General features: G+C 39.0%; 1 protein-coding gene across 1 annotated transcript in view; it reads left to right on the top strand.

Annotated features, from left to right (window-relative positions):
- LAMC1 (laminin subunit gamma 1) overlaps positions 1 to 27,888 on the top strand; it is a gene marked incomplete in the record, with an annotated part of 2,174,645 nt that overhangs the window by 1,836,569 nt on the left and 310,188 nt on the right. Inside the window, 1 exon segment of the mRNA XM_044085382.1 lies at positions 13,339 to 13,476. Within this exon segment, the coding sequence (XP_043941317.1) occupies positions 13,339 to 13,476 (138 nt within the window).

Genomic DNA, 27,888 nt, shown 5'->3' with positions numbered 1-27,888 from the left:
GGATACTGCTCAAAATAAGGGAGGAAAAACCAAGGACCATTCTTATAGCTCCAGACTGGCCCCTACAACACTGGTACCCCTCACTGTGCAGCCTGTCCCCACTGCCTCTATGGCATCTTCCTCAGATTCCAAACCTCCTGACCCAGAGGGAAGGGGAATTCATCCATCCCCAATTGCAGACACTCAGTTTGGCAGCTTGGCTTATTCCCTAACCAAGAACCAATCTGCCATCCTCATTAAACAGGATGTTCTTTGTGTTTCACTGTTGCAGTCATTACATTTGGGTAATCTGCTGGCAGGTTGCCCTCAGTCTGCCTGATTAACAAAGTCTTGGGTCCTGCGTCGGTTGCTGTCCCTTCTTCCATGACGTCAGGTCGTCAGGGGTATAAAACATGCAGCCGACGCTATTACATTAGTCTTTCTTGCCACACTGTGCCCAAAGCAGAAGCAGTTCACAAGTACCGGTCGGCCTACTCCTGAAATTTTCGTTTTCGAGTTTCAGAACCGAAGTCTTCAACTAAAAGCTAAGTACCCCGTTGGGGAAACTTTTTCTTGCTCCTTACCGATGTCAGTAAAAGTTAATAATTGCATTACTTGTGGGAAACAAATACCTCATAAGGATTTTCATTTGTACTGTATTCCTTGCCTAGGCCCTTACCACAGCGTGCCTTGCTGTCGGTTTTGTGCTAAATTTAATTAACGCACTATTAAATGTCGGTATATTTTTGCTTCTAAATATTTTGGCTCAACATTTAACTATCCAGAAATTACGTCAGTTAGCAATCCTACTACCGGAAAACCTAAAAAAAACGCAAAGAAAAAAGAGACAGACCGTTGAAGTCCAAAACCGATGACGACGCTTCTCCTAAGCCAGTCGCCGGTTTGCCGATACTCAGTGAGGTGCTTTCGCAGCCCCTGATACCCGCTACTTCAGATTCATAGGCCTCTACTGAGACCCATTCGGAGTCCAGTATGCCGCAAGATGCTTCAATTATGGAACCTGCAGATGTCTCTACCTTAGATGGGTCCGGAGCCACTGTGCAGGCACCAGCTTCTGAGGGTGTTTTCAGGCCTACAGATTTGTATATTAGACCGACACCATCTTCAAAACTAAGGCCAAAATCTAAATCTATGTCTAAAAAAACGATGATCAAAATGGCTGAAGATTTAATTACTCTGATCAGGGGTAGCCAACCCCCTCCTTCTAAGAGGCCTAGGCAAGACATTGATTATGAATCTTCTGACTCTTCTAATGAACAGGATTTGTCTATTCCTACTTATGAGGACTGAGGACTCTGATGCAGAGGGCTCCATCCCTTCTGTCTCTTCCCCCCTGAGGATTTTCTTTTGGGGAAACTTTACTTGCCTTAAGGGAACATTTCCACTGGGAAAGTCAGGATTTCTCTGAATCTAAAAAGAGACTTAGGGATTTTCTTCTACTTCCTCAGCATAGGCCTTTGGCTATACCTCCTGTTCTAGACATTGTTGATGATGTATTTTCAGACTCTAGTATGACTCCTGATTCTCTGCCTCCGGCTCCTTGTAAGCCAGACAGATACTACAGGGTTCCTGACTCCCACAAATTCCTTTTCAAAAACCCTATTGCTGACCCTGAAACCATTTCTCAGGGTCCCAAGGGCATTAAGGCCTCTACTGCCAAAAATTCTACCCCTTCTGATAGAAACTCCAGGGCGCTGGATAGATGGGGTAAGAAGGTTTACACATCTGCAACCTTGGCAATCAGGGCTTTAAACTTTCAATTTCATATGCTTAAATATCAGCAGCATATCATGGGACTACTTAAGCAGAAAATGATGTTAATCTCTGACTGTGTGGAAAATAAAGAATTGCAGGATTTATTGCATTCAGCTGAACAAGTTGGAAAACATACTTTGCAATGTGGTTTTGATTCCTTGGAGGCCTCTTGCAGGGCTGCTGTAACTGGATCTGTGCTAAGAAGGCATGCTTGGCTCAAAGAGCAAACTCTGCCTGACCATGTTAAAGCAAAATTGTTGAATGCTCCTTTACAACAGGACCGTCTCTTTGGTAATAAGGCTGAAGAAGTGTTAAAAAATGATGGAAGATAAAGCTAAATCTATGCAAACTGTGAAAGATTTCTTACAAGTGCAACCTCCAAGATTTAGTAGGCACTGGCCTACTAAGAACTGGTCCTTTCCAACCCCCTCGAGGGCCGCTCATGTTAAATCAAGACATTCCAAAGTCTCCAGGTTTCAGTCACAAGGAACTTTTAGAACAAAACAATGGGGTGCCTCCACCTCCAAATCTGGAGGCAACAAGGCACCTCCCTATGGTAAACAGTCTCAGTGACTTCCCTCTATAATCACCAAGCACTTACCTCTTAGCCACCCCTGTGGGGGGAAAACTAGCATTTCATGTATGAAACTGGCAACTTATTACCCAGGACAAATGGGTTTTAAATATAGTATCCCAGGGATACAGATTTCACTTCCACACATTGCCAATCCCAAATGGATGGCCAGATCTGCCCCCAAATCAGTGGGAAGAGGCCCAGAAACAAGTTATGTCCCTCATGAACATGGGGGCTATTCAACCAGTACCAGAAGAGGAAAAAGGACAAGGTTTCTGTTCCAGACTTTTCCTAGTACCCAGAAAAGACAGGTCATGGCATCCAATTCTGGGCTTATCCACTCTAAACACATTTCTGGACATTGCAAAATTCAAGATGCTGACTCTTTAAGTTACTACCTATGCTAGGCAAAGACGCCTGGTTGGTAACTCTAGACTTAAAAGAGGCTTACCTGCGTATCCCAATCAGGGAATCTTGCAGAAGATACCTCCAATTCAAAGCAGGCTACTCGCATTACCAGTTCTCTGCACTGCCCTTTGGCTTATCTACTGCGCCCAGGGTCTTCACAAAGTGCCTGGTACCAGTAATTGCATTTTGCAGGCAAAGAAATATTCAGATATATCCATACCTGGACGATTGTCTAATTCAGGCAGAAAACAAGGCCATTCTTCTAAAGCATCTGGTGTTTGTAAAAAGGGTTCTAACTTGTCTAAGGTACACCATAAACGAAAATAAATCACAACTGGTACCTTCTCAAAAAATTACATTCCTGAGTGCAAGCTTGAATACAACTGCCCAGATGACTTACCTTACACCAGAAAAGCAAATTCAATTGATGACTTACTTCAAACAGGTGATCACAAAAACCCAGCTATCTGCAAGACAAATTCTGCAGACCTTGGGGTTCATGGCCTCCTGCATTTTCTAATTCCATATGCAAGACTGCATATGAGGAAACTTCAGTGGTACTTAAAAAGTTTATGGAGTCATCATTGTCACAGCCTGGAAACAATGATTCTTATTATACCTTGCCTGCAACTAGAGTTCCTATGGTGGGCAGAGGCCTGCCACTAAAACAAGGGACTGACATTCACTGCACCCCCTGCTGCCCAAACCCTTACACAGATGCATCAGACTATGCTTGGGGGGGCATATCTGGCAGGGAAGTGCATTCAGGGCAAATGGAGCCCAAATCAAATGCACCTACATATCAGTCAGAAAGAGATGCTAGCTGTACAGAATGCTCTGACAGCCTTCAAGAACTACCGTCATCCAGGACAACTAATGATAAGACAGAGAACACCACAGTTATGTGGTACATAAGCAGGGGGGTGCACATTCCTACCCCCTTTGCAGACTAGCCATGGCATTGTGGAACACGGCCTTGACCTGTCAGATACAACTACAAGCTCAATTCCTGCCAGGAAAGCTAAATACTCTGGCAGACGAACTAAGCAGAAATCTTATGGACCCACACAAATGGAAATTGAAACCACAAGTATTCAACTTGTTGACACGCAAATGGGGGAACCCAGACATAGATCTTTTTGCCTCACCCCAGAACTATCAGTTGGACAAATTCTGCACAAGAATTCATCACAAAAAAGCTTGGAAAGTGGATGCTCTATCATCCAGCTGGAAAAATCTATGTTTTTCCCCCTCTGCCTCTGCTCTCCAAAGTTCTACTAAGTCAAACAGGACAAACCAAAAATGATTCTGATTGCTGCAGACTGGCCTCGCCAACACTGGTACCCACTCCTGCGCAATGTGTCACACCTTCCTCCATGGCACCTGCCTCAGACACTTTACCTACTCTCAGCAGAACTACCAAATTCTGCACACTCACCTCCAAACCTTGAATCTTGCAGCGTGGCTAATCAACTAATTTCACCCTTGGCATCCCTCAGCAAACCAGTGCTGGATGTCATTTTGGAGGCTAGAAGGCCTAGTACTAGAAAATCTTATGCTGACAAATGGAAAAGATTCTGTGTCTGGAACCAATCACAAGGAATAAGCACAGCAATGCCCAATATTCTTCGGATTCTACAATACTTAACTGAGATGCTTCACAAGGGCCTATCTTTTTCTTCCATAAAAGTCCATGCCTTTGCCATTTCAGCTCATTACAACACGGAACCTCCCCTCTTCTCTCATCCTCTGCTAAAACAGTATCTCAGAGGGGCCAAAAATGTAAGACCTCCCAGGAGAGCACCAACTCCTACATGGGACCTCAATTTTGTTTTGGAAAAACTTACTCTCCCTCCTTTTGAGCCAGCTGCTGCTGCAGACCTAAAATTTCTCTCATGGAAAACAGCTTTCCTTTTAGCAGTCACTTCAGCTAGAAGGATTTCAGAATTACAGGCTCTTGTGGCAGTGGAGCCTTTCATTATTTTTTATCTGGACAGGGCGTCTCTCAGGACCAATCCATCTTTCATGCCTAAGGTGGTATCCAGTGTGGCTCTTAATCAGACCAGTCATCTGCCAACTTTCTTTCCCAATCCACAGAACAAGGGTGAGCGGATTCTGCATTCATTGGATGTACACAGACAATTTAGATTCTACTTAAACAGGACAAAATCTCTTAAGAAAATCTGAGCAACTATTGGTGGCATTTCCTGCAGGGGCAGAGGGAAAAGTTATTTCAAAGCAGACTATTTCTAAATGGATAAGCCATTGCATTTGTTTCTGCTACATGCACCATGGCAAACCTATCCCCAAGGAGATTAGGTCTCATTCCACCAGGGCTGCATCTACTTCTGCAGCCTTTCTCAGAGGGGTTCCTACCAGAGACATTCTAGAAGCTGCTACCTGGAGCTCAGTTCATACATTCACCAAACATTTTAAATTTTAATATGGAGAGAGTGCAATTTAATTATGTATATGCCTTTAAATTCAAAGATTTCACAACTGGTTTTGGCGCCAAAAGATGTTTAAATACTGAGGATGTGTAAATAAGAACTGTTCTGAGGAAGTCTGCTCTAAGCAGATGAAAGCGCTAAACTTTTCGTTTTAAGGTTTAATGTTGTTTCGTTTCATGTAGACCTGTGTGCAGTGTTGTTGTGGAATAAATATTAAGTGGTGAACATCAGAGGATCTGTGGAACCTTCATTGCCGAATTCCAGCAAGCCGGTATTTCTTTTATCAAGTTTTCATCTATTCATTAGCATTCACCAAACATTACCATTTATCTCTCTTCTCTAAATCCAGAGCTGGCTTTGCCACTGCTGTCCTGCAGGGCCTTATAGCTGCTCCTAATGCTGTATAAATCCATCCTCCCAACTATAGCTTTGGGATTCTACCCAAATGTAATGACTGCAACAGTGAAACACGAAGAACATAGTACAATTGTGTACACTTGCCATAAATGTAGATGTTCAAGTGTATTCACTATTGCAGTCCTGGTTACCCACCCTCCAGCCCCCAGTTTTTCTCTTACTATACCTCTCCTTTCTTTTACTATGCTTAAAAGCCTTTTTGGGTGTATTTGCTTTTGTTTGGAGGTATATTTTTTGTGTTGTAAACTTATATATTTATATATATATATATATATATATATATATATATATATATATATATATATATATATATATATATATATATATATATATATATATATATATATATATATATATATATATATATATATATATATATATATATATATATATATATATATATATATATATATATATATATATATATATATATATATATATATATATATGTATATATATATATATGTATATATATATATATATATATATGTATATATATATATATATATATATATGTATATATATATTTTGCTCCCTATTTGGGGGGAGCACCTGACATCTGGGGCAAGAAAAATTGATGTAATGGCGTCGGCTTCATGTTTTATACCCCTGACGACCTGATGTCATGGAAGAAGGGACAGCAACCGACGCAGGACCCAAGACTTTGTTAATCAGGCTGACTGAGGGCAACCTGCCAGCAGATTTACCCAATTACTGCAACAGTGAATACACTTGAACATCTACATTTATGGTAAGTGTACACAACTGTACTTTCTGGATGTTATCCAGGAGGCCAGACGTCCTAGCACCAGAAAGTCTTATGCAGATAAATGGAAAAGGTTCTGCACCTGGATCCAGGTTAAGGGAACCAGTATGGCACAGCCCTCCATCCCTTCCATCATGGATTACTTAGCTGATCTACTACACAGTGGTCTCTCTTTCTCCTGTATAAAAATTCATGCCTCTGCTATTTCTGCTCATTTTCCCCCTGAACAGCCCCTTTTTTCACACCCTTTGATCAAACAGTTACTCAGAGGGGCTAGTAACTTGAGGCCCCCCAGAAGGGCACCAACACCTGCTTGGGACCTTAACTTTGTCTTGGAAAAGCTCACCCTGCCCCCTTTCGAACCAGCTTCTTCTGCAGAGCTAAAATTTCTCTCCTGAAAGACAGCATTCCTTCTGGCCATCACTTCAGCCAGAAGAGTCTCTGAGCTGCAAGTACTCATGGCTGCGGAACCCTTCATCATCTTCCATGCAGACAGGGTATCCCTCAGAACTAACCCATCCGTCATGCCCAACGTGGTGTCCAGTGTGGCTTTCAACCAATCCATATTCATTTGCTCACCTTGTTTCCTAATTCCCAGAACAAGGGGGAAAGGATTCTTCACTCTCTAGATGTGCACAGACAGCTCAGATTTGTCTGGACAAGACTAAATCCTTCAGAAAGTCTGATCAGTTGCTGGTTAGCTTTGCTACAGGGGCGGAAGGCAAAGCCATCTCCAAGCAAACCATTTCCAAGTAGATTGCACACTGCATCCATTTCTGCTACAAACAGCATGGAAAGCCTCCCCCCAAGGGAGTCATGACTCACACCACCAGAGTGGCCTCCACCTCTGCAGCTTTCCTCAGAGGAGTCCCCACCAGGGACATCCTGAAGGCTGCCACCTGGACATCTGTTCACACTTTAAGCAAGCATTACCACCTGCTTCTCTTCTCCAAATCCAGGGCAGGGTTTGCCTCTGCAGTCTTGCAGGGCATCCTAGCCAGCCCCTAGTTTCCTTGACTTGCCTCTACCCATTTCCTCAGCTTTGGGAATCTACCCAAATGTGATTACTGCAGCAGTGAAACACAAAGAACATAGTACAGTTGTGTACACTTACCATAAATGTAGATGTTCGGGTGTATTCACTGTTGCAGTCCTGGTTTCCCTCCCTCCATCCCCCTTTATTCTTTCTCCTTTTATTACCATTCTTCCTTGTTGTTCTCCTTTCTCCTTTTATTACCATTCTTCCTTGTTGTTCTCCTTTCCTTACAAGGGACATATTGGTATTTATTTTCCACTGGTGGGTTTCTTCCACCAGAACCTGGCCTCCTACTTTGGGGGCTCCTGACAGGTTAGGGCAAGAAAAACTGATGTAATGGCATCGGCTGCCTTACTTTATACTACTGACGACCTGACGTCAGTCCTCAAGTGACAGCAACCAACGCAGAAATACTAAGTCTCTGGTATTCGGGCTGGCCGAGGTCTACCCTGGCAGGGATAACCCAAATGTGATGACTGCAGCAGTGAATACACTCGAACATCTACATTTATGGCAAGTGTACACAACTGTTCTTTTGTTTTCATCTTCTGTCCTTGTTGGAGCCTGTCTGTTTCTTAATGTAATTACTCTTCTTTTCATTTGTCCTGATATTCTGCTGAATATCCATCATGAAAGCCTTTCTTTGTGAAATTGACATGATTATTTCTTTCCAGTTATGTATCCAGCAACATTGTTATTTGCACTCGGGGTTTGTAATGTAATTCAATACTCTTTCCTTTTTTCTATACCTCTAAAGCCATTTTATGTTCCAAAATAACACAGATAGTATAGCCAGTTTGAGAAAAAGCCGTTCTTTCCACCTGTTATGCATATCATTTTTAAAATCTATATTTCCACTGTCTGTGTTACATGCACACACTTATGTTTGTTAGGCTGATTTTTTATACAGTTGTTTCTTATCATCTCTGTTTGGACTTGTGTCACATTTTTAGGACTTTTTGTTTTAATGAAATCCCTCGAACAAAAAAAGTGCATTTTCACAACACCCTCATCCCTTATTAACTTAGAACAAACACACAAAACTATGTAGATCTTCAAAAAAATGGAGTTTAGCCCTCCGGATAGGCACAATTGCCCCAAATCAACAGCTGCACCCACAGGCGGCAATGCTAGAGCCTGTGTTTCCGCTTAACTGATTGCTGTCTATCCTTTTCCTAGCTCTGTTCTACTCCCAGATGTGAAAAACAGCTTGTATGCATTCAGAAAACATTAACTTTTAGCACTTAGAAAAAGTGCACTGGCTGTCTTTAAATTGTACAGTGTTCTATTAAATTCTTTAAAGTATTCACTTCCCATTATTTCAGACTTTATTTTTCACTGGACCCTTGCCATTGTACCTTTTAAATTTTGCATTTCCCACAACAAAGAATGGTCAGAATTCCCAAGATTAATTGCTTTCACTTGCAGACCGCTGTTCTCCAAGTAAAATTAGTCTGCCATGAATCTTTGTAAATTTCACTTGGAACAGAATGTATAGCTGCCTTCAGCTGCATACTTAACTACCACTGAACATTTGCTGAAGGAAAAAATATATTTACAGATGTATGAAACTTGACATTTTGCCCTATTTTTCAAATCTACTTGCTTACAAAAACAATTGTTTATAGTTTATGACAAAGGCATTAATCTAGACATTCACCTTTGTAAGACTAAGGAACATATCTTAATTCTGCATATAATGTAATCCATGCACTTTTGCACCCTACCCCCACCCCAGCAGACAAAGATCACAGCATATTAACAGTAAACTTGGCTTTTGTCCACCACTTGTTATATTGTAAAGCCTATTTCTTACATCTTAAAAGGCTTATCTGTAACACAAAACAGTCGCTGAAGGGACTTCCCCTACATTTGAGATACCCCTGACTACACATTACACAAAGTTGTGTTGCTATGTATAAGATGCAGTTTATGTCATGAAATGTTTTATGCAAATACTAATAACAGCAATAATTGTTCTAAGTAAGTTAATTTTTCTCCCCTTTTAGTTTCCCTCTAAACTTTTTCATGACATAAAGTGGGTTATATGCTTTATGGTCCATCCACATGTTTAATAAGTTAGAAAAAAATCAAGTCTTCCTCAGCCATTTTTTATTGCAAAGCCATATTTCGCAAATGTTATTAATGCTTTATAGTCTCCCATTCATTCATTAATTGCAGTCTTGCTGGTCTTCTTCCTGTTTATCTCCTTCTCCCAACACCAGACTGTGGTTCAAGTCCAAGGTACTCCTGAATCTAGTCAACTCCTGTGCTTTTTTCTGTCACAAGCATTTCCTTTGGAAAAAGGAAAATATTTCACTGACAGTTTCTAGATGAGCTTTATTTGCAGAAGAATGACAAGCAGAGTCCCCTTCTATTTACCAGCTCACTTTGTTGTTCCATAAACTTTTTTATTTCATCGTTAGCCTGTTCTGCATTCAAAAATCTTTGATCCTCCAAGAAAAAATATTCTGAAGAGAGACTGGTACAGCAGCTGGAGTCTCACACCTGCCTCTCGACACTCCATGGGGTTGCTGGGATAAATTTGCTTCTCTTCTGCCTGGTGTTCATTTAACAGTCAATTTCCACAAACACTGTCCTGTCTCCAGTTTTTATTAATTTTCCCCTTCTGCTGGCATGATTACATATTTTACTAATGTAAGTCTTGTCTTTTCTCTCATGGCCAGGTTTGGAGCATACACTCATGTCTCCTTTCAGTTAACAAATCTTGCTGTGGCTTACCAGTCCAGTTGCTTATATGTGCTTTCATAAAATTAGTAGTCTATTCATTCCAGTTTCTGTGGTACAGCAGAAAGTTTATTTTTTTCTCTGTGCACTCTGTCTTTTAACACTACCATTTTTTGAAGCAGTTCTTCTTGAGAAGTTACTCAGCCAGCCTTTTCATCACTTCAAGCTCTGATTTTTTTGCAGTTTTATCAGTTCATCAGAATAGCTAGTTAAAAGTTCTATTTTCCCAGCCTTTTGTTATTTTAGTTGATATACTCCTTCAAGGTTTAATTTATTTTAATCATCTGTGAATATATTTGATTTATTGTTTTTTTTTCCTCCTCTAAATTACTGGAAGCCAAAGCTGAAGCTTGAACTGCTCATTGCTGAACAGTTGCAGGATTCTTCCCACGCAGTATTTTCTCCTCACTTTTTCTGGTTAATTTTCTTTCAGTTTCTCAAATTTTTTTCTTTTCTGGTATCCAGTTAATGTAATTACTAGCCAGTAACTGCATTTTACTCAATCTGACAGTATCACTGGCTCTTATTTCTTAGTTTCTTTTTTTAACTCTGGGAGAGTTTAAATGAAACTGTTGATCAGTGTGCAGCCATCTTAGAAGACAAGAATAGAAAGTTTCTATGTTTCACAGTAAGGGATAATTATTAACAATTCACAGCCTGCTGCAGAACTCAGCAGAGGACCTTGCATTCCCTTGATGTGTACTTTTGACTTGCTTAGAGAAAAAGAATTCAAGACAACTTAACAGCTGTTAACCTGTTTTGCAAAAGGAAAGGAGGGCACATCAGTAAACATGGAAACTCCTTCCAAGATGCTGGGAAAACTGCATTGTCTTTTGTTATCGGTATAATGGCAAACAAGTAAAGTACCAGACCACATTAGTGCACACTCCACTAGAGCTGCATTCACTGCACAGCATCCCTTAAAGAAATTCCCACTCAAGTGAACCTAAAAGAAGCCACTTGGTCCTCTCTACACACCTTTTTGTTGCATTATACCTTAGGAGCTGCATCCAGGTCAAGAGCAGGATTTACCTTTGCTGTCCTGTGTGGACTGATCTTATAGTCCATCCACCCTCCTGCTCCTAAATACTGTGGGAATCTCCCAATAGTGAAGACTGCAGCAGAGAATGCTGTGATGAACATAGCACAGTTGTGTTGGAAACTTGACATAAATGTATATGTTTGAGTAGTTTTACTGTTGCAGTCCAAGGTCGCTTCCTTCTGCCATCCCCTTATTTCTCCTGCCATTTCTTGGGTTGGTGGCACCCTGTGCTTTCACCACTCCCCTTTTTCTGACCATGCATTTTTCCCTGCTTTTGTGAGCCCTCCTCCCTGAGCCTGGATTTGGAAAGCATGGAGTGTAACTTGACCTTCTGTTCCACTTTACTCTTGGACTGAGGGACCCACTACCTAGTCTCTTCTGGACAAGAGAAAGCCAACTGTGGAATTGGCTGATGAATCCTTTATACTACTGATGTCATTACTCCGGAAGGGAGACCTCAGTCAAAGCTTTAGGGAAGGCAAGAGCTTTGGAACACTTGCAAGTCATGAGCTACCCGAACAGCAGGATATCCCAGTGGTGAAGTTTGCAACCAAGAAACTATTGTAACGTCTGTGTTAGTGGTTTGTTCCTAATTGCAACTGTAGTTTACTTCTAGTGGCTGGAATTGTAATCAGATTATACTGTAATTCTAACAGTAACACTAAAAGTTTAGTATTAGGTCCTAAATCTACTTCAGATATATTGTTTATACCTCAGATGTAATCTTAACCCCAAGAGCTGTCTTTATGGGTATAAATGAGGCCTGACCCTAATCATAATAGTTACCATAATCCAGCTGTAGCCTCATCTAAGCCTAAGCAGTATAATAAGCTTTGTCTATATTTTTTTTAAGTTTGACCCTTCATTTTCCATTTGCATGCTGTTCATTTGTGAGCAAACCACTTATTCAGACCAGTAACCTGCTTCATACCTGGAGATGATTCTGTTTAATGTTTTTTACATGGTTAACAAGTCAATAAAACAACATGCATACATTTGAATTGTAGCTGTAAACACATACCAAACTGCTGGATCAGATTTTCCTGGAGTGAGTTGGTTGCTACTATTGCCTTGCTCACACTTTTTGAGAGTAATTATTTTATCCGTTTGGGAGAGCACACTAACAGAATGAATTTTTATTTTTATACATACTTTTCTAAAGTCCATCCTGTGGTTAGAAAAATATGTAAAATGTAAGCAATTCTATGTATTATGAAGAGTAAAAAAAAAAAAAAGAAGAACTTTGTTCCTTCCTGAAGTCATTCTTACCATTAATGTGGCAAGAACGAATCACCATAACGGTGCTCCAGAAAACTATTTGTGTATGGTATATTCAAGCTACAATACAAAAATAATTTTAAAGCCAGAAATGCCCCATTGACAAAAAGCAGAAGCATTTTCTTTACTAGGAATTGCAGAAAAATTGAAAATCAGAGTTCACATTAAACTGCAGAGAACACAATATCTCACAAACCTCACTTGCATAGAAAATTAACTAACGTTCTGCAAAAAACTTGGTGCCATGAACCAAGCCAGCCTAGAGACAATTCACATTAGAATGAACATTTTCCCCCAGTGTTTTAAGGCAGTATTCATGAATTTTACGAGTACTTATAAAAATGTTAAATAACACCAGTACACTGCCATTCCTTGGTTGTCAAATTGTGCTGTCTGCAGAAGAAAGAAAGTAATCCAAAATGACATAAAAACATTGGCCATGAACTTTTTCTGTAGAAACAAAATGTAAGAAAAGGCAACAGTGTCTTGGACATCCAGGTTATTTTAAAACTTCTGTTTTAATTGTGTTGATGTTAAAACTGCCATTGTAAATCTAAAATAATGACTGCACTAGTCTCAGAAGAGAGGAAAATGGAATGGTGAGGGCAAATTCCATTTTATCCGTTTGGACTTAATCAATAAAATACATGCTTGCCCACTATATGTATTAAAGAAAGTAAATAAAGTTAAAAGAAAATGAGGAGTGAGAAACATGGATTTCTTTGCAACTTTGAATCTGTATTGGGCTTGTGAGGAAGTGTTATAAGTGTAGCATTGTCGTATATTAACTTTGTTTGTCTTTACCTTGCATCAGAAATCACCATTCTGATCATCATTCTCCCTGATTATTTTTTTTTTCACCAGACACACGCAGGAAGCAAATGATATAGAGAAAGATGCTAAGCATGCAAATGAAACATCCACTGAAGCATATAATCTATTGAGGAACACCCTGGATGGAGAGAAGGCAACAGCAAAAGAAATAGAAGAACTCAATAAAAAGTAAGACTTTTTTTATTGCTTTGAATCAAGGCATTTTGGTGACTGCTTAACCCAGAATGTGACAGTAATGTCTAATCTGTTTGTTGTGTTTTCTTGTGATGGAAAGAATGGTTACAAAGTAGCTGTACGCTAGTTGTTTTCTTGCTGTCTTTTTGTGAGATCAGGTGTCTCTTTCTGTTTTCTTTGACATATTCTTCCCTGATATTATTTTACATTCTTGTTTCATTTATATTGGAGAAGACAACAGGGTGCAACACAGACCTTATAGGAAGCCCACCTCTGTGAACAATTTTTTGCATGCCAGCAGCATGCATCCTCCACATTTGATTAAGGCATTGCCAGAGGGGGAATTCAAGAGAATTCTTAGGAATACTTCTGATCCAAACTTTTGGGAGAATGTCCTGAATGAGGTTCAGATAAGACTATCTTCCAGAGGATACTCGGAGATGATGCTGTCTGGGATTAAGAACAGGTTATGTGGGGGAGGTAATAAAAGAAGAAAGAGTTGCCACAGACATTGTCCAGTTTCACATGAAATGGATAGATTATTTTTTGTATCTAGATTTTCGGATTTTTCATGGGTGTTGGAGAAAGTTGTTAAACAATTTTGGCACATAGTTGCTGATGATATGTCTGTTGGTCATTTGTTTCCAAGACACAATACCTTTTCTTATCGTAGGTATAATAATTTGAAGGAATTGCTAACCAGGAAGTTAAGAGTATCCTATGGATTCAATGAGCATAGGTATGCAATGCTGTGGACGTTGCTCTGTATGCAGTAGGGTCAGAAATTTGCATGGAGACAAAATTAATGGAAAAAAGTATCAAGCCTTTGAGAAATTTGATTGTCACAAGGGGTGGTCTATATTCTAGGTTGTGATTGAGATAAGCCCCTTTGGTACATAGGTCAAACTGTGAGGAAAGTCAAAATCCGCATCTTAGAGCATTTGGGGGATATCAGGAGGAGGAACATGGATAGTCCAGTGGCTTCACATTTTGTCAATGCACATAATGGCAGTTGTAGTGGATTCATTTTTAGTGTGTTGGCTAGACCACATTTTGATGCGGGGAATTTTAAAACAGAATTGAATAAACTAGAATACAGAATGATAGTTAATTTTCATACTTTATATCCTAGACGCATGAATTTAGATAGTGGTGTTTCACTATGATGGTTTCATTTATATTATGCCATTTATTGTTATATTATGAAGATTAACATGCTTATTTACTAAGTAACACAATATGATTCATGCATATTTATGAAATCAAAAAAGTATGAAGTTTATTGTATTTAATTCCTTTTTTATTGGTGTACATGACTTGTAATAATGCAATAATGTGATGTATTTTCAATATAAAAATAACACAAGTTTTAAATGAAGACGTTGCACTTTAAATGAAGATTTTTTTCACCTTAACTGATTGATGAATATATAAGGAGATGGATGGTTTTTGTATGGTGAATTATTCCATTGAAGGCGAATAGCCGAGGTACCAGGACTTGTCATTAAAGAAAGTTTTTTCACCATTTGTGTGTTCCAGTGTTCCTGTCTGCTTTGGAATTTTGGTGTGTTTTTCGTTTGGAGAGAGTCGGATGGTGATTTGGTGTTTTCATTGTGAAGTGTAACAGCCCTGTGATCCCTCAGAGAACAGGCTTTCACACTCAGCTTCACATCTAAAACTGTGCTAACGAAACAGCAAGGTATCAGGTGCTGCTTAACATCATGATCTCTCATTCCAGTCATCGCAGTTCCCCTCTGACCATCAAACTTCACTCCTTGATCAGTCTGCTAAGCCATTTATTCTCCAAGTGTGAGAGCCTTATGCCTTATTTGTTCTTTTAGGGGTAGATGCATTAGGAGTGGTGCTGTCATTCATGTATGAGATTGATATATATTTTTTATTTATTTAAGCTCCCACAGTTTCTTCGTGTGCCATCTGATGCTTCTAGGGATTATGCATATAGTGGGCAATGTGAAGAACCGTCACACACCGTTGTAAGAGCTATAAGCCTACAGATGTCCCTTCTCCCTTGAGACAAAGGTCTCCATTGGATCTTGAATCGCCTCTTAGGTACCAGAATGGAGCATTCATTTCTGGGTAATGCACACTTACCTCCCACTCTGAGAAAGTGAGTAGACTCAGCTCTTCATTCTTTTCACATTTCCAGTGAGCTGCTTAACTGCTGGGATCACTAAATGATTACATATTGTGTGGGTTATAGTCAGTTTTGTCACTCTCTGTGCCACAGAGCTGACAGTAGGCCATATTAGCTTAAAGGTAGTCATTTGTTATGTAGGTAGGGAGTATGCTGATAGACGGGAAATATGGATGAGACACTTTTTGAAGTCCAGGAAACTAGCCCTCCTCCAAACAGGGATTACCAGTCTCTCCTGAGGGAGTATACAGCCACAGTAAAGTTAAGCTAATCCTGAGTAGACCACTACTGGGTACAAAATAATAAAAATGACCATTGTCCAGTGACTCAAAGTTCTCTCTTAAATTTATTAAAACACCTCTAGACCTTTGGCAAAAATGCCTTCAAAGGAGTTAAAGACCTCACACACTTACAAACATTTTATATACCATCCTTAAGAATTTAATCTCATCAATTAAACACATTTAAATATCCAGTTAAATCAAAACCTTCCAATTACAATCCACATTTATACCAGCAGGAGTCAGGGTACTATATTTAAGAATAAAGTTTCCTTATACAGAAGTTTTTTTTTTTTAACCTCCGTGTATTCATCTTGTTGAATAACCTTCTCTAAGATTGTATCCTGAAGTCCCCCTGGATCCCCATTATGGTACTGTTTAAAATGCATAGCAAGAGGGCTTCAAGTTTCTCATTTTTTTATATCCCTAACATGTTCTTGCGATCTTAACTTGAAAGCCCTCTTGCTTTCCCCAATATAAAACACATTACAGGGGTTCAGTGCATACCTAATACCTTCCGTTTCACAACAAGATCTACTATTCACTCCAAAACTCACTCCATTCATTTTATAAAAAAAACCCTAACTATGAACCTATACACTTGCCACAAGCAAACGTTTCCATCTGTGCAGGTTCTCTATATAGTTTATTAGTAGGAATAACATATCAACGAGGTACAGTCATATCCTTTGTACTCCTTCCTTAGCGGAAGGATAACATAGGAATCCTACACAATAATTAAAAAAAGTCTTTAAACTTGAATAGGAAGCCCCAGTAATGCTTTGTAATTTTTGTAACCTGCTTACTTAACAAATCATATGTCGTAACTACATATATCTTTTGATTATTGGACAGATCTATTTCCATCTATTTCTTTTTATTTACAATTATTAATATACTTAACTGGCCTGTCATTACTTTGTCTTACTTTTCCTAAAGTGGCCATTACTAAATCCTTATTATAGCCCCTCCCAGTAGACATGGTATCAGTTTTCTGTAATTCCCTGTATACTTCATTACTATCATTAGTATTATTAGGCACTAGAGGTGTTTTAATAAATTTAAAATAGAATTTTGAGTCACAGGGTTTTGGTCATTTTTATTAAGCTAAGCCTGAGTCTGCTAAAAAAATTTATTAAAATCATGATAAGGCATAAATTATTTTGGCTTTAAACCAGATGTGGGATGATTTGCTAAACACATTAGTCTGCACGAAAAGTCAGTAAACAGCAGTTATGTATGCTGCCTTACTCCTATGATAAGGGAAAAATTGGGCCAACTCAGATTTAGACTCATGTTAAAATGTTTTTTGTTAGTAATTATTCAGTGAGAGTTGATTTCCAAGCCTGACTTTGCTGTCCCTGATAACATGCGGAAAAAAAAAGATAATTTGAAAGTCAGTAGCTTGTGTTTACATCTTTAGCATATCTTGCAATGCAAGTTGCTTTTAGCACTATACTTCATCTCCCAGCCACGTTACAGTAGTATACATTTTCTCTAATAATGGAATTTTTTGTTATGGTATCTGGGGCAGGTATCTTGCTAAAAATACTGAATGGATGAATATATTCATAAATTTGTAAATATTTACATTGGAATGCAAATATGTTAAATGTATGGATCACTAGTACTAGTACCAGTACTAGTAGAAGTCGAAATTGTTGACTGGTGGGAATTAATTGTATATGGGACAAGTACCTGGCTGGCCCAATTCCCAGAGCTGTACACATATTTCTGCATTGGAAGCCCTTTCCTGACATGAGAATGCACGCGCCTATATCTTGGGTATGAAGGACAATCAGTCCACATCATTTCAGTCCTTTTTTTGCTATTGGTTTACATTTGGTGCACCTTTTTCTTTTAGTGGTGTTTCACTTCATGTTCGATGACCAAATTTCTGTGAGTTTTAATTCTAAAACCTGAAGGCATCTGCATCACCCTTCCTGAGTCAGGTTAACTAAGAAAAAGACAGAGATCATTTTGCAGATCACTGAACAGCCTTCTGCATCTTCAGACATAACTTTACCCCCTAAAATATCACACAGAAAAGAACACTACATTAAGAGGTTGAAAGGGAAGAGGATACTCAAAAAGAGTGGTGAGGAGCAGAAAGGTACAAGTGTGGTCCCAGACAGACCCAAAGATTTTATTACTTGTGAAGCTGTTTCCTATTCCTCTTCATCAGCATCTACCACTTCTGATAGCATCTGCCTTATTCCTTCAGTGCTGGATACGTTGGCCGCACATAACACATCCTCCAGGGTTGTCTACTATGGATCGTATTCATATATGCAAGAAGTTGAAGTCACATTCACCCGAACATCAGACCTCTGCCTGGAAGTGGTGCAGTTGGGGAGGAAAGATTTGAGTATCCCTACACTTTTGCTGCATTTAGTCAGGTCAGCAGACAAGACTGGAAGGTTATAGCAGGTGATCTGGTAAGACCCCTGGAACAGAATATCCCACCCCTTACAGAACTGTTTCTGCAGAGGCATGCATATTTATGAACAGCATACAGTGTCTGCCTTTTTTTCCATAGACCTCTACATCCTGGCATAGCCTTGCTATGGTAGACTTCAAGAGACCAGATTATTTACCAGGTGGCGAAGTTCTTACCATGGACCTTCTTACCCACCAACCCGTACCCACTTTGGGCAGCAAGTGTAGTAAGGGCTGACTCCAGTGATGAGGAAAACTATCTAATCAGGCTTTCTTTTGGCAGACATGTCCTTTAGTGAAACTGTCTAAAAAATTAAAAGTTATTCAGCTGCTTTTGCTGTATCTGTGCTTCTTCCTACTTTATCCCTTTACGAATGTGTAGCAAGAAGCTAAATAAAGTGTTCAGTTGTGTTTAATCTGGTGTATTTATTACTGCTTGTTAGTAGCCTGATTAAATTGTAACTGTTTTTCTAAGCCTCTTCGTTTTAATTTAAACACTTGGGCTTCAAACTACTTATCTTACATACGACTGGCTTTGTGAAGAGTTTTTTATTTTTATCTTACATGAGGAAGGCTTGTGGTCTACACTCTTGTGGGAGGAGAGGTAGCTTACACCCTTTTGAGTTGGGAATTGCTGGTGAAGGCTTATGGTGCTGTTATTCTAAGTGTCTTTGTTCTGATTTAAGCACTTGGGCTCCAGTCCAGTTATTTTACATTAGGAAGGTTTGTGGGCTACACTCTTGTGGCATTACTGTTTGGACGTTTTTTTTTTTTTTTTTTTTTAACTACTAGAGCATCTAGGTGGCTCATACCTGAGTGTTGCTCATCAGGTTCCTTGTCTTACTGACTTTTTCAATGTTTAAGTTTTCTTCACTCCCCTAGTAGATTAGTAGCCATGGATGTGCACTTCCCGACTCTCTCTGTGGCCAGTCTGGATGAGATGGGTTATTCTGAAGCATTGTAGCAATTGCCTCATGTACACTGACAACCCACTTATTCTTAATAAAACAGGTAAGAGTATGGGGGAGGTATAAATACACTTTGCTGAGGCCAAACTCTCTCATACAATCAAAGTTAATCCTATAGAGGTTGTCAATGAGACTTTCACCACGCTTTCTGCAAAGGGTAAAGACCATGCACATAAAACTGTTTATGCTGAGGCACTTGCAGGTAAGTTTCATAAGACACTAAGACCTCCTGAACAATACAATAAAAGAAAGGGTCCTCAGCCTTCATGTAAACACTGTTAAAACACCACCTGCAGCTACACTTATTAAGACTGTGTCTACTGCCTCTACTGTTAAGCACTTAAGGCAAAACAGCACACAGCCAAATTTCCTGGTCATTGGTGATTTTGTAGTGAGGCACACTTATGTCCCCCTCACCAGACTGAGTAAGGAGAGAGTCAGATTTAGCTGCCTTTCCATAGCTAGCATCCATCAAGTCACAGGCGCTCAGGTCATTGAACCACAAGTACCAGTACAACTCTATCATAGTTCATGTGGACGACCTGAGATGTACGTCCCTTGACTATAATGAAGCGAGACATGTTCAAGCTTGCTGATTTTGTGTCTCAGGCAATTGTTAGCGTAGCACTGAACAGCATACCTCCTTCTCCAAGGAGGATGCCACATTACCAACAAAAAAATGAGAGATTTTAACAATTGGCTTACCTTCTGGTTTAAGTCCAGGGGATACAATATTTGATGGCCTGGGAGAACATGGTTGACAGACCACACTGCTTTGCCAGGGATGGTCTGCACTTATCCCCTCTAGGCTTTTGGATATTGGCAAAGACCGTTTCCACCCCACAGTGCCTTTTTTAGGCAATGCCAAATTTAGTAAATCTACTGACTTAACTGAACCTATGAAAGAATATCTGAAGGTGGTACTGTTAAATGCTGGAAGTCTTAAGAAACTCCACTCCCTGCAAGCCTTCCTCTCCCTGGAGAGTGTAGGCATCTGGGTAGTAACAGAGCATGTGACATGGTTTAAAGTTGCTGAAAGTACCTTAGCAGTACAAAGGTATAATGCCTTTCGCATCTTTAGACCTGCAACTGCAGTGGAGGGAACTAAAGGTGGAGGAGTCTCATTCTATATTAAGACCAATCTCAAATCCAGACTAGTTAGTGTATGACCTATCAGGACTCGTACATGTGCAACTTACCATAAGCAAGGTGTCGTACCATATCCATGCAGCTTTTCTCCTATTTTTTTTATATATCCAAGCGTTTTGGGTTTCTAATACCATAATGGGAATGGACCCCATTACGAAGTCAAAGTATGGTGAAAGTTCATGAAATTAGTATTGTTTCAATCTTTGATGCTAGCCTGAAGTCCTCTTCACAGCACTTGCAATGTGCCCAATAATGACTCTGCAGTTCATACAGAGTTACATACATCAGTAACATATCTAAGTATGATTGTAAACGCTTTTTTATAAGATCCATTGCTCCTATTACTACTAAAACTGTCTGGGTATCATTTCTCTTTTTTAATTCCTCCAAATCTTTTCGGTTTCTAATACCATGATTGGAATGGACCCCATTCCTAAGTCAAAGTATGATTAAAGTTCATGAAATTGGTATTGTTTCAGTCTTTGATGTCAACTAGAATTGCTCTTCGCAGCACCTGCAATGTGCTCAATAGTGACTCCTCCTGCAATTTGTACGCAGTTGCATGTATTGGTAACATATCTAAGTACGACTGTAGATTCTTTTCTATAAGTCCCATTGCTCCTACTACTATTGGGACTGTCTGCGTATCTTTCTTCCACATCGTTTCTGCCTGCAAATCCTGATATTTTATGACTTTGTCTCTCTCTGTATGCAAGACACTGTAGTCACTGAGTGTGGCGATTTCAATGATCAATGCTACTTTTGTCTTCTTTTCATAGATTACTATATCCGGTTTTCTATCATCTATCTTTTGAGCTGTTGGTAATGGATGATTCCATGAGATGTAAACTTCATCATTTTCCATGATGTTTTATGGCTCATGTTTCCAGTGTTTTTCAACCACTTCAGTACCATAATGTTTGCACAATCTCTAGTGCAACAATCTTTCCATATAATTATGCATTTCAGTATATGGTCCTTCTGCCATTAGTATGTCACAACCAGCAATGAGGTGTGCAACTGTTTCCAATTCGGTTTTACAAAGCCTACATTTGTCTGCTTCTCCCACATGTTCAGTGGACTTTGTAAACCATCATGTATGCAGCCCACTGCCTTGGGCCGCCAATATTAACCTTTCATCTCTTGCTTTGAATGTGCCTCTCCTTAACAATTCCTGCATTCGTTCCTGATCAACATGAGGTTCTTCCAGATGTTTTCTATACTTTCAACTATATTTATGCATTTTCCACATTTCTTGCCTTTTCTTCTGGTCCTTCACCTTCTACTCTTTCTTTTGTCTTTTGGCACATTCAATTGCTGATTGATTTTTATCTACTTCTGGTTTGATTTCACTTCCTGCTTGACACAGATATGCTTCTGCTAGATTAAGCAGAGAAGTTACCTTGGATTTATTCTTCTCATGTTTCAAAACTTTCACTACTTTTGGTTCTTGTGAGGTCAGCAGATATGTGTGGAGTCCCACAATTGCAGATATATACATGTAATCAATTTCAAGGAGGCCCATCCCTCCTTCGGAACGGGGAGTATATAATCTTGGTATGCACTGATTTTTATAAATCATTTGGTGAGCATGAAGCATCCTTGTTTTCCTGTGTAATCTTTCCAACACATTTTGGGGCCAGTCAGTCACTCCCAAAACTGTAAGTTAGGACAGGAAGAGCAAATTGGTTTGTAGCTTGGATTTTGTTCCTAGATGTCAACACTGTTTTCGGGATTAATTTAAGCCTTCTAATGTATTCCTTACTAAGTTTTATTCACATGTTCATGTTTTATTGTTGCTCCTTCATCAGTTCAGGTCAAAATGAAACTCTCTGAAAGTAGGACCCAGGTGCAAGGCAGGAAACAGTATTAAGTAGACAAAATTGCCAGCACCAAATACAGTTTAAAGCAACAAATAAGGCTAGTAAGTTAAATACATAAGTATTTATTTAAATATACTAAACAACCCAGACCGGTTTCAGGCAACAGGCATTCCTCAGTGGGAATGAAAGTAATAGCAAATTAGAAGTGACACACAGACACACACACATATATACATATATATATATATATATATATATATCATGAGTCATCCAATAGGATTCTTCCCAACATTCAAATTATTTCCTGTATGGAAAATAAAGAGAGAATACAAAAGTTATACAATAAATTAACCACATAGTTACTGTCCATTGTAATTAATAAAATTAAAATAAACATATAATATTGTTATAAATGATCATTTAAACCAGGTGAAAACAAAACACCCAGTTTAATGATCCAATACTTCTCTTTTTTAGTGAGAATTGAATGCCATCCTTGTTTATTGGATTCTGTCACCTAACCTAACCTATATCGAACTTGACATTTGGCGTAGGTGTTTGGATGATTGTTGGTTGGTTTGGCATTCTGATGAGGAATATTTGGCAGAATTTGTATTATACCTCAACCAGAACATTTGGTGCTGGCAATTTTGCCTACTCATTCATCAGTTCCCAAATATTTATACACACTCTTGCTCAAGTTCGTTTATATCACATTCTTGTCCCAAATTTATGTTTTCCTGATGCTGCAGTTTTCCTGCCTTATAGGTTTCATTTGCACATTTATCAAGACCAAATGACAGTCTTCTATCATCTGAAAAAGTTTTGACAACTTGCAGCTGTGCTTTTAGTTCCTCACCTGATAAGCTGTACAGTTTTAAATCATCAACAAAGAGAAGATAAGTCTTTACACTTTATTGTTTTCTAGGAGCCAAATTGTAGCCATGGCCTAAGCTGTCAAGTGGACAGCTTAATGGGTTAAGGGCAAGGCAGAATCATAGGGGTGACAGAGTGTCACCTTGGAATTATCCCCCTTTGAATTTCTGTCCTTGGGATAACTAATTTCTCCTTTATCATGTTGTAATTGAAAAGTGGTCTGCCAGTGTTTCATGGTCACTGTAGTGTAGTTGATCAGTATAGAGTTCATCTTATACATTTTTAAGTGTTTTTTGATCCATGAATGTGGGATACTATCAAATTTTTGTAGTCAATCCATGCCATTCTTAGATTCTTCCCCTTTTTACAGTTCTCCAATATGAATTTATTTAACAAGTGATCCTTTGGTGCGTATGACTTTCTTTTATTGCCTTTTTGTTCTACTGCCATAATTTAGTTTTCTTGAAAATGACTGTAAACTCTGTCAGCATCAATTTCCATGTATAGTTTTTACATTGTCGGAAGGCAAGTTATTGGTCTATAATTTTTAGGGTAGCTTGCAGGTTCACTCTTAAGTAGGACCATTAATTTTCCTGTAGTTAGCCAGGTTGGCGGTCTGTTTAGGGTACGCATATAAATAGTTCTTACTCATGGCTTAATCTTCATGCAAAGATGTTAATACTTTTAACCAAAACAGTTAGGTACTGCATCTGGGCCTGGGGTTTTCCAATTAAAGGCTTTTCTTAAGTTTGTTTCAGTCTCTCTGGCTGTTACTTCATCCCATTTCATATCCTGTACCTTTAAACTTCTTATTTTTTCTTTTGCTACTTCTATCCATGTAGCATCTTTATGTTCCACAGTATCTTCATAGATACTTCTCCAAAATACATCTTCTACTTCTTTTTTTGGCTGTCTTTCAATTCCTTTTACCTTGTTTCCCAATTCTTTATAAAACTTGCTTATTTTGTACTTTTCCTTTATATTTAACTGTATATCTTCTAAGTTTTTCTGCCTGTGCTGAGATTTTTAGTTTACTTGCAGTAGTGCATGATAGATCAGGTCTGTTTTAATACTGCGCATTGCTTTTATCACATCTATCTTTTTAATAGTTTTGTTGATCTGTTCCCTCTCCTATACTCTAACAGTGACACTTCTTGTCTTAATTGCTTTATAGTTTTCACTGTTCGATACTTCCATGATGGTATTTGATTTCTCCTCTTGCTTTCCCCTCAACTTACCCTGTGTTCTTGTGGTAGAACGTTATCGGTTATTAATTTAGCTGCACAGTAATGTATCCTATTTACTTGTGTTCTATCGCATGGATCTCTATGGACAGTCCTAATTACTGTGTTTTTGTTTTGTCAAACGTCTGACTTTTTGGGTTTTATTGACCTTTTGCAGTCTGTTTCTTTTATTGATCTTAATATGGCTATGTATGGCTATTAAATCAAGCAACTCTTCTCTTAGCTCATTTTCTTCTAAACTGAGGGCACATTTTTTGTTCTCCATTTCCTGCGGGCATTGTATAGAAAGTTCTATAGCATCTTTCTGTGGCACATTCTCTTCAATTTCATCCTGTGCCATCCGTTGCTCTGTCATACGGGAACTCACTGGCCTATCACTCCTCAACATTTACTGCGTCAGAGTTTCTACAGTTTCCTGTTCCTTCCCTTGCTGTCTAGCTTCAAGTGAACGTTAATATTTGTTTCCTGTAGAAGGCTCCAAAATATCTTCATATGGCACCCGACCAATTCTTCATCTTTCACTGGTTTCTCCTTAATTTGGATATCTATTACTCTATCCTGTTGTGGTGCTTTCTGAATTAGATTTTCTACACTGAATCCTGCACGTCACAGGTAGTTTTTTAACTTCTACTTTACTAATCTCCTTTTCTACATTCCCATTTTTTTTATTGTGAAATTTTCCATATAGGTTCATAGGTTCGTACTAGGCTATCTGCCCTAGGGCATTTATAAGCCTAGCCAGAGTGTGTGTGGCTTTCACCACCCCTTAGGATGAGAATACTACTCCCATTTAGGGTTTAGTTTGCTGTGCCTCTGTCTAGTAGTGACACAGAGATGACCCCCGGGGTAAACCTACGATCTCCCATCCACTCGTCAAGATTTCTCTTGAATAGAGTTAGTGAGGGGCTCTGCCTAACATGGATTGGGATTCTTTTCCAGAGTGTAGGGAGCCTCTGGGTTATGAATCTGTCCCTCCAGCACGTCCTATATAGGGATAATAATCCTATCTGTTAACCAGGTAGACCCATAATTCCTTTATAGGGGCCACCTGGGAGCACTGCCTGGAATCAACCTCAGTACCACAGGAGTACAGCTCACAACCTTAACCCCTTTGCCAACTGCCAGACTACGATCTGGATGAATATCTGGATGAATTTGCCTGTTCTAATATATTTGGGGCTGTCTTCTTTATATTAATTAATTTGGCTTTCTCCTTTGCATAAATATTGCGCCATATCAAATCTTTCCTTTTTATACTTTTCAAAAATTTATAGGTTTTGTTTATATTTTCACATTTCCTTAGAGGCTTCTTTTTCCAAACAGGAAGTTTCTTGATCTATATACTGTTTTTCACAAATCTGTTGTATTAACGAATACACATTTTTATTTGAAGCTTCTGACAGGTTTTCCTGTGGAAAGTAGTTTTCTTTCCTCTAATTCCTCTCTTAATTGTTTTGTATACCTTGTGTCTTGAAATTCTGGGCTTTTTGCAGAATAGTAACAATACATCATTTCTTTCTTATTCTCAATAGTCCAGTTTATCGTCTTTATGGCTCTTCTTTGGCCTATCAGTTTTTGTAATTTTTGTGGACTTGCTACTTCCTTCTACAACAGGGGGGCCATCCTCCCCTTGGACTTGGTCCCATTGTAGGAATGTTTCCATATTTTGGGGATTCTACACACAGCTCTCAACTGTACAGATTTTCACAGAATGTCCAGATTTTGGCCTCTTATTTTTGGTCAATTTTTCATATACTTTTTTTTGGCATATTAGTAGTAAATCATTACAGATTGCAGTTAGAAAATAATGACATTTGAGTTTTTCAGACTTCATATCCTTCAGAAAATTCATGCTAATGCAAATCCTGTTATTCTATCAACTTTCTAAGTTTGTAAGAGCAATATTTAAAAAGTGTCCCTATTTATGGGCCTTTGTCTCATTTTTATTTATGGCTTTGTCCAGATTTCTTGCTCTAAGAGGTTGAGAGGTATGATTCTACACCGTCATCTTTTCCTATCCTGTAACCAGTATGCCTCCCAGGATTGGACGCCTTTTTATCATAGGTGTTGTGCACCTAGCTCTCTTTGCTATATAAATACAGTCTATATGTCAGTGTTGTCTTGGTGAGATTTTGTGAAAAACAGGGTCTACCTCCCGAAGGTACTCACCAAGACTTGAGGATGAATTCAGTTTTAGCAGTAGTACTCTCCTTTACTTGCTGACTTATCACCTCTCCATTCGGACATTCGGATGTGATTTCTGCCCAGTTCTCTGAATGTGTAAGAGAAGAAATTCAGTGAAGCACGGTGGAATAACTTTGACTCTCATCATCTAAGTAGTGATGTGCATGAATGGATGAACGAGATTCCCACTGTCCGTACCTAGTAGCGAATGTCAGCCAAGGGAATGGGCTTGGCAGAATCAGCGGGGAAAGAAGACCCTGTTGAGATTAACTCTAGTCTGGCACTGTGTGTATTTTGCCATGGGCTGAAAGGGTTGTCTTCTGTGTAAAACACTTGCCACATGTGATGCACACTGGAGAAAAGCCATGTAAGTGTACTTTCTCTTCATTGAAGTAGGTCCCCCTTCACGTCCCAGGAAACCCATACTACTTATCTCAGTGTGTTAGAGTCCATCAGTGTTCACCTCAATACAATATTCATGGGGGATCTCAACTACCTGTCTGTAGATTGAGAGTCCTACACCACTTCTAATGCACAAACACAGTGATTCCTAAACTTTAATGCCAACATCCTGCAGCAGTTGATTCATTCTTCTACCAGGGGTGCAGACATCCTTGACCTCGTACTCATGAACACTGGGGGTGGGGGGCATTGTTCCTCACCCAATGTAATATCTTTGCTAATCAGATCTGACCATAAGGCAGTATTGTGTTAAGAATAAGACAAACTCAAAAGACAAGCCACCCTTGTGGAATCACAATATCAAGTGGTTATACAACAAAAGAAAAAAAAATACTGGCCAAGCATAGGAGGAACAAAGCCTTGCATACTAAAAGCCCCCAACCAGTCTAAACAGGCAGCTAAGAGAGTTAGTTAAAACTTCAGAGGCTAAATTAAAAGAAAATATAGCTTCTCAGGCATAGGACAACCACAAAGCTTTGTACAGCTATAGTGGATATAAAAAGTGTACACACCCCTGTTAAAATACCAGGTTTTTGTGATATAAAAAATTGAGACCACAATTAATAATTTCAAAACTTTTCCCACCTTTAATGTGACCTGTAACCTGTACAATTCAGTTGAAAAACAAACAAATCTGTTGGGGGAAAAATATAAAAAATAAAAAATGTACAATAAGCTGGTTGCATAAGTGTGCACACCCTTAAATAAATATTGTGTTGAAGCACCTTTTCCTTTAATTACAACATTCATTATTCTTGGGTACACACCTGCCATCAGTTAGAGACTCTGATTAACCCCAAATGAAGTTCTGCTGTCCTAGTAAGA

This window comes from Protopterus annectens, chromosome 10.part0 (genome assembly GCF_019279795.1).
Source record: "Protopterus annectens isolate FY-2018-M chromosome 10.part0, PAN1.0, whole genome shotgun sequence".
In the NCBI taxonomy this organism is placed as follows: domain Eukaryota; kingdom Metazoa; phylum Chordata; order Ceratodontiformes; family Protopteridae; genus Protopterus; species Protopterus annectens.
The sequence above is the reverse complement of the archived record's forward strand: the minus strand, read 5'-3'. Positions and strand labels throughout refer to the sequence as shown.